Source organism: Macrosteles quadrilineatus, unplaced genomic scaffold (assembly GCF_028750875.1).
Source record: "Macrosteles quadrilineatus isolate MER2022 unplaced genomic scaffold, UCM_ALF_1.0 Scaffold_1__1_contigs__length_201487025, whole genome shotgun sequence".
Classification (NCBI taxonomy): Eukaryota; Metazoa; Arthropoda; class Insecta; order Hemiptera; family Cicadellidae; genus Macrosteles; species Macrosteles quadrilineatus.
Genome location: NW_026542594.1, coordinates 70,460,537 through 70,476,116, shown reverse-complemented (window position 1 = coordinate 70,476,116; position 15,580 = coordinate 70,460,537). Strand labels below are relative to the sequence as shown.

Genomic DNA, 15,580 nt, shown 5'->3' with positions numbered 1-15,580 from the left:
TGGACATTTCCTCATCGGAGCTCCATTAGTTGCCCTGCCGGAACCTCACCTGTCTGAAGTGCCCTTCAATCGTCTTCGTCAGTGGCAGCTTGTCCAGGCTTTTCACCAGCGTATCTGGAGGCGTTGGCAGCTTGAATATCTCCACTCCCTCCAGCAGCGATCCAAGTGGACCACCCCTCATGAGAATTTGAAGACCGGAGACTTGGTGCTCATTCACTCCAATTCACCTCCACTCACCTGGCCTCTTGGACGCATCGTCTCCACTCACCCTGGCGCTGATGGAACAGTTCGAGTCGTCACAGTGAAGACAGCTTCTGGGACTTTCACACGGCCTGTTCACAAGGTCTTCCCTCTGCCATGCAATGAAGACTAAGTCCAAGAAACCTACTCTATGTACATATTAGATTTAAGTGTGGTTTACGTTTGCTCTTGTGTTTTTTAATTAATTGTCTGTTGAAGCTGTAATGCTTCAAGGGGGCCGGAATGTTCGGTATTCATATTTTTAGAGTATTTAGAAATTAATCATTATGTTAATTAAGTCACTGGTTAATTAATCATGCTAATGTGTATATAAATCACCACATTTATTGTAATATTATTTAGTCTCAGTAACAATTTATTGTAAATAGACTCCCGCTTTCAATATTCAAATGAGATTGCTAAGCCTGCTCGAATTTCCCGCCACAGTAAGGCCTATTTTCCTGTACTACATACCCATGAATCACCTGACGCCGTGTTTGCTTCAATCGCATTTCCTATTGGCCATCGAATTCCTAGACCCCTCTAAACCGCAATTGCATTTTTCAAAGTGTGAAGCCGGCGATCGGCGTCTGTCTGTCCACGGTCGGCGTCCATAACTCACGGTGTATTCCGTTTCTCGTATCTCGGGACATTAATTGCCCATTTTACCTCTCTTAAACGTATTTTTAGGCTATAGATTAATTATATCTGGCCTCCCTCTCCTCTATAGTACATTTAACTATATATACATTTTAATTTCCCCCTTTTGTTTGTGATTAAATTACTTAAATTGTGATCTAGTGCTTTCAGACTCTTCAAACCTCAAGACAGTGTGTGCGCGTCCGTGTATTACTTCTAGACTTTCCGTACGTTTTCACCGTGACTTCCGCGTATTAGTGAGCTCTTTGTGATTATGAACTTGGGTGCGTTGCGTACTCCAAAATTCTACAAAACAGAAGCACTCGGTCTAAGGACTCCGCCATCCGCCATCGCTCCACCATAGACGACGCCGCTGCCATACTCTCCACCTTTGGACAATTGGACTCAAGGTACAACCTTAAAGTTTTGTGTGTGTTTTAATTAGACTCTAAAACTAATCTCATTTGCCCCTCACAAGACATTTTATTCCATCTCGGGACCTCAGTGCCCTTCAAATTGCAGATTCGCCATTTTCTCTAATTTAATTATTTTTCTCTTGAACTATTAATTAGTTCTGGTCCTTCGAGTTATTAATTATTTTCATTTTCACCCATTACGCCCCCAACAAACGGTATCAGCATTCTGACACATACTTTCTCCAATAAGTTTGTCAACAACCTTTATCATGTGTAAGGGGTGAGAGTAAATATACGGAAATGGGATTAGTACAATTTTGTTCGGAATTTAAAGGACTACATACAAAATTTTTATCAAAATCGTTCGGGCCATTTTTGTGAAAATCCGATTTTTCCGTTATTTTATGGGGTTTTTTTTATGGGAAAATAACATTATTTACAATAACTTTTGAACTACAATTTTTACAGAAATGGGATTTGTACCATTTTGTTCAGAATATAAAGGACTATAACATACCAATTTTTTTATCAAAATCGTTTGGGCCGTTTTTGGGAAAATCCTATTTTTCCATATTTTATGGGGTTTTATAGGAAAATTCCCATTAAAAAAATTTAAATGAAAAAACTAACAAAACTTTAAGGACCATAACAAACTATGTTAAAATAAAACCGGATTTTTTTCTAAAATCCTATTTTTCGTTATTTTATGGGGTTTTTATGGGAAAATAACATAATTTACCATAACTTTTGAACCGTAATTTTTACAGAAATGGGATTCGTACCATTTTGTTCAGAATTTAAAGGGCTAAATCATACTAAATTTTTAGCAAAATCGTTCGGGCCATTTCTTAGAAAATTCGATTTTTCCGATTTTTTTTGTTTTTATGGGAAAATCCCCATAAAAATCAAAATTTAAAAAAAATTAAAAAAAATGCCTGGAGATGGATTACAAGGAATGTATGGGGGTTTAGTGAGTGGGAGAAAATTTCGCGCCGTTCCGGCCAAACCTCGCTTGCGGGGTTGGTTCGGCTGATTGGCCACAACCTAAACCCCAACTCTCACTTGTTAGCTGCGGAGAGCTACCTTCTGCCACTGGGTGTTGGTCCACCTACAGAACCAAGTGAGGGGGGCCCTAGACTAAGGTGTAATGCAATCCGTGCCAAGAGTCTTGTGGCACTGGGAGCCTAATATTCAGTGTCTTGACGGAGCCTTCTGGGAACCAGGGCCCAGTCGTACGCACCCCTTACCTCTCTTATCGGCTCACTGGGGAGGTAGACTTAAATATCCGGTATTCGTGAGAACAATGAAGACAATCTGACCCAAATGGAGGAGGAAGGTCTACTGAAATCTGACGATGACGACAAGCTCGCAGAAACCGGAAAGGAACGAAAAACAACTTTCCAGGAGCGAGTTGCAAAGATGGATGACAGCTGATGCTTAAGCTAAAGGCGAAAAGGTGCTATCCAGAAGTGAGATGAGGCTGGCGTGGGCTGCCAAGCACCCTAACTCTGCTGCCTGCAAAGCCAGTTCCTCCGGGAACTAGGATGCTGGGAAAAAGCAGGGCAAGGGTGGTACCCCCAAAGCTGACTCTAATGAAGCCTCCAGGAAGAAAGGTGGAGGCTGTGCTGACGCAGGCACAAAGGATTGGCTGGTCAAGCAAGTTCAGGAGCTGAGTCCTTTCAGGGAAATCTCGCTACGGCTTGCCCCAGCCAGAGACCTTGTGAAAGCTGTGAAGGTATATTTATGTGCCCATCCCTACAAGGTCTGCGTATGAGATCCCTTGGTCTATTGATAGGAGATCAAAGGGAAGAACAGGTCACCATAGTCAAAAGGCTCTCACGGTTCACCAAGGACCTGGGATTTGACGGAGAATGAGGACCTGTGAACGAGGGTGCACAATAAGCTGTTCTAGCTCTAGCTACGATGCAATGCCATGATAACTTATAAGCCTGGCCCTCTGTTAAAAAAAACCAATGAATTAGAACCTACATACCAAATTTCGCTGAAATCGGACCACAGGTGTAGCCCCTAGCTCTGACACAGTAATTACACACAGACACACGCACACACACGCAGACACACAGACACACACACACACAGACATCACTTTGAAAACCACTTTTTAGGGTTCAGGGGGACCCAAAACCAATATATCCACTCAAAACTCAAACTCGAAAATTTTTACGAAAACAATACTTTCTCCATATACTATGGTATAGGTGGAAAAAGTAAAAAAATCAAGAACCGTTGCTGCTCTATTAACATGGAACCACTATTCATTCAGTATAGTCACGTATTCTAGGAATCGAAACCCTCTTACCCCTAGAACCTCCCCACCCCCCACGTATATCTACACTTGACCGGAAAATGGACTGACCGCAAAATGGAAGACACCGGAACTTGCAAGCGCTTCCCAATAAGCGCTTCAAGCAGCTTTTGTGTGAACGCACCACATCGCAGTATGAGATTAAACGACCTGCTAGGCAACCAGCTGCCTGCCCTGCTCCACTGTGTTTTTTTTTTTTACCCCAACACACCTTACACCTCAAGCGTGCGTTACCCATGTTCTGGTGTCATTATTAGCAACCAAATCAAATGCCTTTTCATAGTATCCAACTCAAATAATAAATTTGCTCCAGACATACATTAGTGGATATTTTAGTTGCAGCTACAAGAATGAAAGTGATTAAAACAAGCATAGTAAGTTGATGAAAAGTCTCTTTTCTTATGCATGCAGTAGAATGTAGATATTCTATGATAACATGACTAGTGTAATAATTAAGTCCACTGCAGGTTGTAGAAAGTTGCAATAAATACTATAACTTTCTCCTCGCCAGTGAAACGAGGGTCGCCGTTGGCTGGAACCTCACATGCGACAACTAACCGGGTTGCGGCTGGGTCAGGGGACCGCAAACCGTGGCTGCTGTAAAAGCCAGTGAAAATATCAGTAGCCTCCCCGTGATGAACCCAAGTATAAACTTCTTACAGTCAAAATTGTATTATAATTTCTTTAGATACATACAGGGTCCTCAAAAATCCCGGAACAGCATTTTATTTTTTGAACCATTGCAGATAATGCAACGAAGCTTTGCACATAGGTACTATGCACAAAGTAACTACACAATTACTTTTTGAAGTAATAAATTATGTTTCCATCATGCTAGGGATGGTTCTCAAGGAGTCTGTAGGAAATTTTAGACGAGAACATGGGTCGAGAAGTACATCAAATTAACGGTATTAGGAGAACACAGTGCCGCAAACCCGACTCAAAAGGTTCACCCGTTCTCCCTAGCCAAAACGGCGGCGGTTTTTAATTTCAAACTTGATATGTCAAACAAATCTAAGCCGTTATTTCTTGACGTATGCTTTTCTTTAATAATCCCCATTCAAACACCACGTAGACCAAAGTATTCAGTATGGTGGAAAACTTGATATTTTTAGTATTTAAAAATAGATTTTTAGGTGTACAGTATTACTCATTTGCAAAGTTTTGTTGCATTATCTGCGAAGATTAAAAAAAATAATAGACCGTTTGCGGACTTTTGAGGTCCTGTATAATATTACTTTATGACGTGTCTAATAAGGAATAGTGGGGTCCGTGGCGTCTCAGTTTTTGTCGTGAATATCATGTGTAATTAAACGAAAACAAATAATTGGAATGCCTGCAATGCGTGTAGTAAGCGTCTTGTGACTACCGACCATTCATTTGCACCATATTAACAAGGGACACCATAGTCTGAGCTCACATCGCCTATATAATTAATGAGACTGTCTGTCTAGGTACCAAGCAGTCAAGTCCTCGTACCAACACCAGGGAAGCTTCTATTCCCGTGACAAGCTCCAGGACTTTAAAGTTTTCCACGGCATCCCCGCCAGTTCTCAGCTCCTCGCCAACTACGATCCCTTCTACAGCCCCTTGCTGTCTCGTCTGGACGCCGTGTTCCAGCAGCTCGGCCACACTGATGAGGTCTGCAGAGAGAGGCTCGTGTGTCATATGTACAACAATCCCGCCAAGTTCGCTCCCTTCAGCAACCTCGTCTCCGCCCAGCTCAGCAGGTAATACAGTAACAAACACAACAAAACCTCCCTTTCCCTAAGATTACCCAATCTTCGAGATTAAATTAACTATTTTAAACTGTAGGTTTAACTTTTAGCGTATTTAACGTTAGGCAATATATGTAGCGAACCTAACTACTAGGTTCATTCACCTTGTTCGTGAAAGTTAATTGACGTCCATCAAGCGTAATTTATTTAATGTCCAATACGATGAACGGTAAAGATGACAAGGCAGTAATTAGCACTTCAACAATTGGCACACAACAATGAATCGAGACGTTCAACATGCCTGAGGGTAAACAATTTCTCTTGTTAGGGCCGATTTGAAATCAATATTGACTTGAGATTTGAGGTCAACATTAGCCATTAGCAAGTACAAGAGAGATAAGGAGCTGGAGAGAAAGTCCCGAGCATGTTGGCTCATCCATCATTGTATACATGATTACTTGAAATGTGTGACAATGCGTCACGTGTGGGACATCCACCGCTATAGTCAATAGTCAGTAGTCAATAATCAGCCGTCAGTAGCACACGTGACTTCCTCTCTCATACGTTCTAATAGTTTTGATCCGTTCTCTGGTCTCTTTCAACCTAAATACGATTTCTAGTGTAGTGGTCAATGGTCATGCGTGTACGAACAATATTACGCGTTTTGCTGTCATTTTCATTTAGTTTATCCTATGTAGCAGATACAATTACATGGCTGTTCACACTGTCGACTGAAAATTTGAAGTTGAGAGGACAAAATAGAAGAGAAAAAATAAGAGATTTTCACTGACCGCTTTTTGCTTAGAATTTGTTTATGAATTGTTTTAATTAACAAGTAGGATGTACTGGGAGGGTGCTATTTAACCTGTCAAATTGGATCAGCAGGCGTATATAATTACGAAGAAACCACACAGTTTGATGTATTTTGTGTCGGTATTTTTCAGAAGCGATAAACAAACTAGGCTTTTTGATTGAGAACGTTCTCGTTATTTTGCACGACAACGTTATAGAATGTATTTACGACTGGTCTTTATACTTTAATCCGTTCGTGATATTACGAGCCTTATAACGATTTAATTCCACAGCTTCTCGAGCTTTTTGTGAACAAAACTATTAGCTGCAGACAAATATATTAAAATGTTTCTTTTTGGGGGTTCAGTATGGTAAAATATGATTTTTTATTTGATCAATCTAGAATCTTTTCTGAACATTTATCAAAAATATTATTAAAATATGACAACGGGAATTACTTTCAATTTGTTCTATTTTAATTGTATAACTTTTTGAGTTTGAGTTTTGAGTGGATATATCCGTTTTTGGACTCCCCTGAACCAAAAAAAGTGGTTTACGAAGTGATCTCTCTCTGTCTGTCTGTGTGTGTGTGGAAGTGTACAGAGCTACAGACCACACGAGTAGTCTGATTTTTATGAAATTTGGTATGTATAGGCACTAATCCATGGTATCTCCAGGCGTTTTTTTCAATATTTCGAAATTTTTTCAAGGTAATTTTCACATAAAAACCCATAAATTAATGGAAAATCTGATTTTCTCGAAAATGAATAAACGATTTTTATAGGTATTTAGTATGTTGTAGCCCTTTAAATTCTAAACTAAATGGTGTAAATTCCATTTCCGTAAAAATTACGGTTCTAAAGTTATTGTTATTTGAATGTTATTTTCCCATAAAATCCCATTAAATAACAAAAAATCAGACTTTAGAAACAGGCAGGTTTTTATTGAAACTAGTGAACCTGTGCGGCTCAATGCCCCGCAAAATAACACATGAATTTAGAAAACAAATTCATCGTATTATATATTGACTCGACGACGTAAATTAAACAGTAATAATGAAGCCTTGGAAGGAGAGCAGTCCAGCCATTTTCTAGCTGTGTATTATAATTTTAGTAAATTACTTAAAACAACATATAATATAGTTGCTCATGACTGAAATTGGTCTGGGTAAGAACAGCGCTGCAAATGCCAAAGGTAACAGAAATTAGCATCTTTCCATTTTAAAAGGTAAGTTTGGGTAAATTTTTATCCTCGAAATTAAAATACGTCCCCACTCACTTGTTCCAGTTAAGACTTTACATTCTATTAAGTTGTTAACCATTCTGATCACATGAAGCCTTGTGCCATTAATAAGGCCCATTTGGTGTATTAATATTCCTCATCAATAAAACCCCTGCCCCCTTTTATTAAACTAATCTGCGTCTTGGCAATCCACTGACCTCTATATTTAAAAACTCAGTTGGTTTTTCTAGATGGGTGTCTCCGCCTTCGTCTGTTTTCACGGACCCACTATATTCTTCCCCTTGGTATACTGACAATTAATTACCCGACTTGTCAAGTTCATGTAGTAATTCATTAATACTGTTAGTTTATAAAAAAAATTAGATAAAAGTTTCTTTGGCTTGGTGCTTTCATAACTGCAAACTCAAAATACACCCACAAGTAAAAAAGAATCAAGATATTGGTTAAAAAAAAACTATGTTTGTGTAATAACATTATTCACATGAAGTAGATGCTTTGTTTGATTTGTCGATCAGCTGTTTAGTTTCAAATGAATTAATAATGTCAAAGATTTGTGATTTAAATACATAAATTATTACAGTAAAGTTTTCTAAATCATGGTAACTTATTCTCTACTAAATTTTACTATTCCCATTATTAAAATAAAGTAGTAAGATCCATTATGGGTAAACTTTAAGGTACACAATCCTTGATTGAAATGTAGTAGGTATACATTTAGAGTCATAATACACAGCAATTATTAGACTTTGACTATTTTCAAGTAACAAACATATGTTTCTGTAAATACAAATTATCTCCCATGTTATCCTTATGGAGAAATACGAAACTTTAAAGGGCTCCAGGGCCTCAATCTCTCATTATTTCCCTAAAAAGAAATTTTTCTGCACAACTTCACGTTACCCTCTTTCAAATAACACCAAAAACATGTCAATCGGTTCAGTAGTTTCGGAGGAGTAATTGTCACAAAAAACCTGCTTGCGTATTAAATAAGTATAGATTAGTATGTTATGGTCCTTCCAAGTTTTGTACGAAATTGGACAAATCCCACTTACGTAAAATTACGGTTCAAAAGTTATTGTAACTTATGTAATTTTCCCATAAACCCACCCACCCCCATAAAAAACGAAAAATCGGATTTTAGAAAAAACCCGGGTTTTATTAAAATAAATATTTAGTTTGGATAAATATTTGTGGGCATCACTCACCTTATTGAAATCAGTAGAGCGCAGCCTTTGTCACCACAGGTCATTGTAGCTTATGGGAGAAAGTATGTGTCAGAATGCTGATACCGTTTATTTCGTTTTATTACTGTTAACATTTATGAATTTCAACACGATATGACAATTTTTAACCGAAAGAAAAGCAAAAATGTCCGTGTCTTCCTCCTCTATACCAATTTTAAAAGAGGCAAAATAGGTGTTGTGTGCAATCCTTATTCAACTCACTAATACAGTCAATATATTAAAATGTCGATTTTTAAAGTAGAAATACCGTACTGAAATGCGTTCATGACTCATATACTGGATTGATATACTGTAGTTGATATAAATACCCCCGCCGCAGCAAACCTGCCGACTAAGCGAATTTCCATTTCTCTGGATGATTTTCAATTGAATCTATTTAGGTTTAACGAGTACCTAGGTTTGCTGCCACAAGGAAACTGAAACTAATAAAGTGTGTTTTAGTAAAATATTAATAGCTTAGTATAAAATAGATAAATTTGCCAAGTTTGATCAAAATATATCCATAAACAAGCAAACTTTCTCCGTTACCAATAACCGTACAAAAACACTTTGACATACTAAATAATTTGTTTTTTTAAGCTCTTTAATATGGTCTAGAGATAAATTGGGAAATTTTGTGTTTTGGGGGTCAAAAATGAGAAAAACCAATTTCACCCCATAAAACCCACCGGAAAACCCCGTTCCCATGGTCCGATCATGCTGGTTCGCGAACTCATTCAAGTTTATCTTGCCTTACACCTTTAAACCAAATTTCATCAAAATCGGACAAAATTTACTCAAGTTATCAAGTTCACGGACATATATATATATAAATCTATCTATACTATTATATAAAAATCTAATGGTGTCTGTCTGTATGTGTATTACTAATAGGTGCAAAAACTACTGAACCAACTGGGCTTAAATTTTACAAAAATATAGCTACCATACCAAGGACCATCATAGGACTATTCACATTTCGATACTGACCGTAGGCTTTGCCCCTTTGGCTTTAAAAGTTCTGAGGTGAACATTTTAAAAGTAAATATTGATTGGTCTCCATGGTTGTGATGAGAACACTAACAATGTTTGTTTTCATTTGCTTTGACATTTAAATATAAACAAGAAGAACTGCTAAACTGCATATTTCACAATTTCAGACAGCTGATACAAAGAAATTAAATATAATATTTTGCATCAAATATGAGGTAGGTTTATTTTAATCTAACCTTTTATCATGGATTATTTGTTGTTCAAAGGTTTATTGCGGACATTTTCCATCACGAATGTAAAAAACAATACACAACGTTTCCGCAATAAACCTTTGAACAACATTAACTCACCATCACCAACAATGAACTTCAAACAAAGAATGGATTATTTATTCTAAAACTATGTCAATGATTATTGAAAAAAAATGTATAACCGTTGCTGTATCAACTCCGGCTCTGCTTTGGATTTTTTAAAGCGTTTTAAGTCAATAATCTTAAGAGAAAATAATGTTATTGATATGTTTTCATGGAAACAGTATGAAAATTACCATGTATAGATGTTTTGTATGAATTTGGAGGCTACTTTAAATAAAATCTAACTGCTTCACATGTGTTAGATTAACTTAACATAACTTGCACATCACATTGTTTTTTATATGTATATTTAGGTAAATTAAGTTATTGTGTTTTGCTTAAATTAAACTAAAGAATATCATCAATAACTAAATTGTCATTGATTTTTGTTTTCTAAAATCTGTTGTATATGTGTAACTATATTTAACTATCAAATGGTAATACAAAATACTCTTATTTTATCTTAACATAGCTTTCAGTTCACATTTACTTTATTTGATACATTTGTGTTTTGCCACACCACTGATTAAATTAAACCAAGGAAAATATCATAAAACTAAACAGTACACAGTGTTCTTTTGTTTCTAAAATCAATGAAATATCTGTTACTATGCTTTCTTAATGGTAAGTGCGAAAATATAAAGGCAATGGACGACGGAACTGATTAAAAGAACTGGTTTGTATATTAAGTTGTTTGTTGATATTTTTGTATAGGTAGTAGAATCAGAGATGCAATGAAACATATACTGAATTTGCTATTACATTTTTTAGGCCTTGATGCTTTGATAATCATATTAGTTTTGTCTGCCGTCTTTAATGCTAAATTATTTTTTTGCAATTTTTTATAGTACCTATAGATATAGTTTCTTTAATATTTCAAAAGACTGTATTGATAAGGCACAGCAATATTTATTTCAAAAGTTTATAACAGCTGACTTAGTTTTGCTAATGATTTATTGTGAGTGAAAAAACTGAAGATGAAAGGATTTTTTATTTAATATAAAGAAGAGTTTAATATAAAGATATTTAAATTTAATAATTAGTATTTTTGCAACTTCAAAATTGAAAATTAAAATGTCAATAATAAATTAAAAGATGTGTAATTAAGGGAGATGAAGGTAAATCTGGTAAATCATGTATGTCAAAGTTTTACTCGAAGATTTGGTCAGTTTTTCTCATATCAGACTAAACAAGATTTAAAATTAATCAAAACCAAAATGGTGGTATCCCCTACTTACCAGATTTAAAAGTCATAACTTAAAACGTTTCTATTAAGGCCATAAAAGTTGAATTTTGTTTCTAAAAGCGTTGGCGGATGTGTAACTATTATATGCAAGAGATAAAGATTAAAATGTTTCTATTTTGTGTCCTCTTCCCGTTGCAAAGCACGGGTACAACAGCTAGTATTGAATAAATATATCGTTCACTATTGAGGGCTACTATTATTATTAATAAATGAAATAAATAATTAAACATTTAGTACCCTTTTTTAAGTTATTAAATCTATATATATATATTATATATATATATATATAGGCACCTCAAGTTATGCAAGATAAAGCTATGTTCGTCCCAACTAAAAAACGTCAATTCAAATATAATTTATTTCTAATTTTTTAATAACTGAAAAAAGGGTACTAAATGTTTAATTATTTATTTCATTTATTAATAAATCTATATATATATATATATACATACATAAAAATTTGAACGAATGGTATTTTTGGCCTCTGGGGACATCAAAATGAAAAAGTAAATCGGTCCCCGGCCTAGGTTTTACCGTGCCACCTACGGTAATAGCTCTTTCCCTATAGGGAAATTCGCTAAAAGGAGCGTTGTTTAGAAATTGGGAGTTTTTTTTATATAAGTAGTTTAAACATTCTTTAAACACGTTATTTCGATGAAACGATCATTACAAAAATAATAATTCAAATTTTATGAACAATTTATATGTTTCTTACACTTTACTGAAGTGACTACAGTATGTTAAACCTTTGACTATTGATACAACAGTTACAATTCATACCAACAACTGATTCTTCAGTATACAATAGCCAATGGTTATATAAAGTGAAAAAAACACATGTTACAATGTGACTAATGTTTTGCACATATAAATGTAAAATAAAATACATGGCTGTAGCCTCAGAGTCTCAGCCTAGCCACTGAGGATGCCTATTGAAAGCGTTGTATATTTATTTTACGTTGTGTTTTTCTTGATTCAGGGAGTTGAACGAGTTGAGGAAGCCGTCGACCGACAACCCGGAGATCCTGCGGTTCTTCCGCTACATGAAGGCGGCCAAGGACGGACAGGACGGCGCGGAGTGCGACAGGACGTACCCAGGGTGTGCGGTGTCGTTGGAGGCTCCGGCGCGGGCTCCCATGTTGACCACATACAACAGCATCGACAAGCTAGTTCAAGCCAGGAGACTCGCCTGAACCACTCACGTCCGTGGGTGCTGACTAAAATACTACTTTGATCACGTTCGACCAAAATATCTAGTGTTTTGATCAAACGTAATCGAATATCGTTGTTGGGATTGGGTGCTTTGGACGTGGAGTGGGTACCGATTTTTGTTATTGGTACAATAAATGACTATAAACATCGTGAACGTGTATCCATCGCAAATTTTATTTTGGGATTGGTAAATGTGTTTTAGATGTATAAATTGATCAGCGGAGTAGAAATTACGTTCAATAACTAAGAGCTGTTGTTGCTTTCGAATCGACATACCTTTTGCTTCCATGCAATATGGTTATTGAAAAAGAATAATAAATATTTGAATTATAAAGCTATAAGGGTATGGAGGCGTTGTGCAAGCGTTGCTAACGCTAGTGTTTGTTGATATTATTAAATAGTAATTCTATAGGTTTCATAAAATAGTAAAGTGCGATAGTAAAGTAACTTCTGGGGTTCCAAATACGTTAGATAGTATAGTCTCTATATTAGATGGACGAAGTAACATATCCTTTCCTTTTGAGAAGAAACTCTTGCGTTTGTCACGCATGTAAAACTCTTCAAACATTTAAAACTCTTAAAAAGCATAAAAAAGTTAGACATGTTATTTTCTTAACTTAAACCTATGTTGAATGTATTCGCGATGGACAATGTAGCCATATTTTCAGTGAATGAATCAACAACAGTTTAACCTAACACTTGATTTCCAGTGCCACAGCTAGTTTAAAAATAAAACATGGCATCAAAATATCCTAAAGGTAGAAATGGTTACCTATAAAATAAAATTTTAGCCTCGTCTTAATTATATTTTATCGTGACATTTTATAGCTCTAATCACATTCTAATAATTGGCCTTAAATAAGAAATGGATGGAAATGGCCCCACCAAAGGAGTAAGAATCTATAATTATTGTTTATAAGGACGAGTTGTTAGTAATTTTCTTAATATTATGACATAAAACGTAGACTGCATGGTAGAGTTTGGGTTTATTTATATGCTGTGTTAATTTTTACTCTTCACATTTTCTACCGTATTAAAATGCAACATACACTATTTACAGTATTTGCAGTTTTTTACTCAAACGTACGTAAAAGTTTGAAATTTTATTATTTCAAAATAATCTACAGATATTAAGAATTTAAATCAAGTTAATTTGTTGTGTCACAATATTAGTCTTAGAGGCTATTTTACTCGTAAGCAACTTGTAATAAGAATGTGACTTAGCTGATAAACCAAAAACGAAGTGAGAATGTAGTGAAGGATCAAGTATTTATTGTATGACTGTATTTATTGAGTGTGTGTAAATATTTATAAGTGTGAATTAGTGTGAAATAAAATGTTGTTAACATGCTCAAAGAAAGGAGTTGTTTTCATTACTTGTATATCACTCTAAAGTTTATAGACCATGGTGGAAATTTCACAGCAGGATAATTTACACATTTTGGTTTCTGAACTATGGTTTGTAGAGAAGCAAAGTTACGGACAAAACAAATGTTTGACCAATCTGAACTATGTGCAACAATGGTATTGAAAACGCAAAAAAAATTCTTCAACGTGCGCCAAGGTTTATAGAATTTTGCCATTTTTTAGCGGAGCGAAGCGAAGCTCTACGGAACAATGGAAACTTTCTAACACTACCACTCAATAACGGCTAAACATATTTTAGCCAAACTTACCAAGGTTGTTTCGACAAACGTTTGGAATGTTTAAGACGACACAATTTCAGTTTTTGATTATTCCTATATAATTTAAAAGTAACTAGATTTTTTTTAATTTTAACATATAGCCAAATTTTAAATTGTTTTAAATTTTAACTAATGTTGGATTGCCATGATGGTTACAAAATAGCGACGTAAATAAACAAAACAAAGAATCATAGCATTTAAACATATCAAGCCAATAAAGACCTAAACACAGTACAGAGCATAAACCTTTGGATGATCAAATAATACAGAGAAAGTATTACACGCCATTTGGAAACTACCACTGATCGAATAGGTACAGTGTTCACATATTTTTTGTAAGTAATCTAAATTAGGTTTAACAAATAATATTTATCTTAAGTGATTGGGAATTAAAACAACTACATGAATCAGAAGTTTTAAATAACAAGGAATTATCAAATAAATATTTTTTATCTAAAAAGGCTATTATGAAGACGCGGTCTTATTATTTACTTTAAACAGTGCAAATAAACTTCTTATCCTAATGTGAAATTTAATGTTGAGCCGTTTGAGCGTGTCGGGAAACTGGCAACTATAAGTGTGCCAATGTCGACTAAATATGGCCATATTTTTGTGTTTGATAGCAAATATATAGGCTTATATATTTATATATAAATTAAATTTAAAATAATAATAAGCTGTATTTAATTAACTAATAAAGCATATTGTCAAATTAATGTTTATGTAAGTTTGTTATTATCAACAAAACACGCGGTCTACCACTGAGTTAAAAATCGTGAAAACAATGTTTTTTTTTTACTAAACGTGACATAAATTGTCTGCAATTGTCTCTTACACATTACATAAACTCACTCACCATGAATAAGAACAAGAACTAAACTCATTCTGTATAGAACTGGCTGAAACGTGATTTAAACTACATTATTAAAACTATAGATCTAATACAACCTATGAATTAATGAATGCACAAGTTGTAAAGAAGGTAAAAACATTTTTTATTTCCAAAAAACAGCAAAATCTTTAAACGCTTATTAAAAATAAAAGTAAAATTATAGTTAACATCTATTCTATATATATAATCTTATCTATTCTATATCATTCAGTTTTAAAAATCTTTGTACAACTAAATCTAGAGTTCTACTGGACCGATTTTATTAATTAATATGGGTCGTTGGAAAGCTTAAGTCATGTAGATTTGCAATATAATTATGGAAGTTTGTTTTTGTTATGATTAATGGTGAAAATTAAAAATACCCCCGCCGCAGCAAACCTGCCGACTAAGCGAATTTCCATTTGTCTGAATTGATTTTCAGTTAAATATATTTTAATAACATTAGGTTTAACGAGTACCTAGGTTTGCTGCTACAAGGAAACTAATAAAGTGTGTTTTTGAGTAAAATATTGATAGCCTAGTAAAAAATAAATAAATTTGCCAAGTTTGATCAAAATATATCCATAAACAAGCAAACTACAACATTTGACAATATTCTCCATA

The 15,580-nt window shown here is 35.0% G+C and overlaps 1 protein-coding gene across 2 annotated transcripts in view; it reads left to right on the top strand.

Moving 5' to 3' along the window:
* The window catches only part of LOC128983552 (uncharacterized), an 82,158-nt gene extending 68,398 nt beyond the window's left edge, over positions 1-13,760 (top strand). For both annotated transcript variants that reach the window (XM_054402863.1, XM_054402864.1), the window contains 2 exons: positions 5,076-5,351; positions 12,168-13,760. In XM_054402863.1, coding sequence (XP_054258838.1) covers positions 5,076-5,351; positions 12,168-12,381 — 490 coding nt within the window. In that variant the 3' untranslated portion in view covers positions 12,382-13,760. The remainder of the gene's footprint in view (positions 1-5,075; positions 5,352-12,167) is intronic.
* The last annotated feature ends 1,820 nt before the right edge of the window (positions 13,761-15,580 follow it).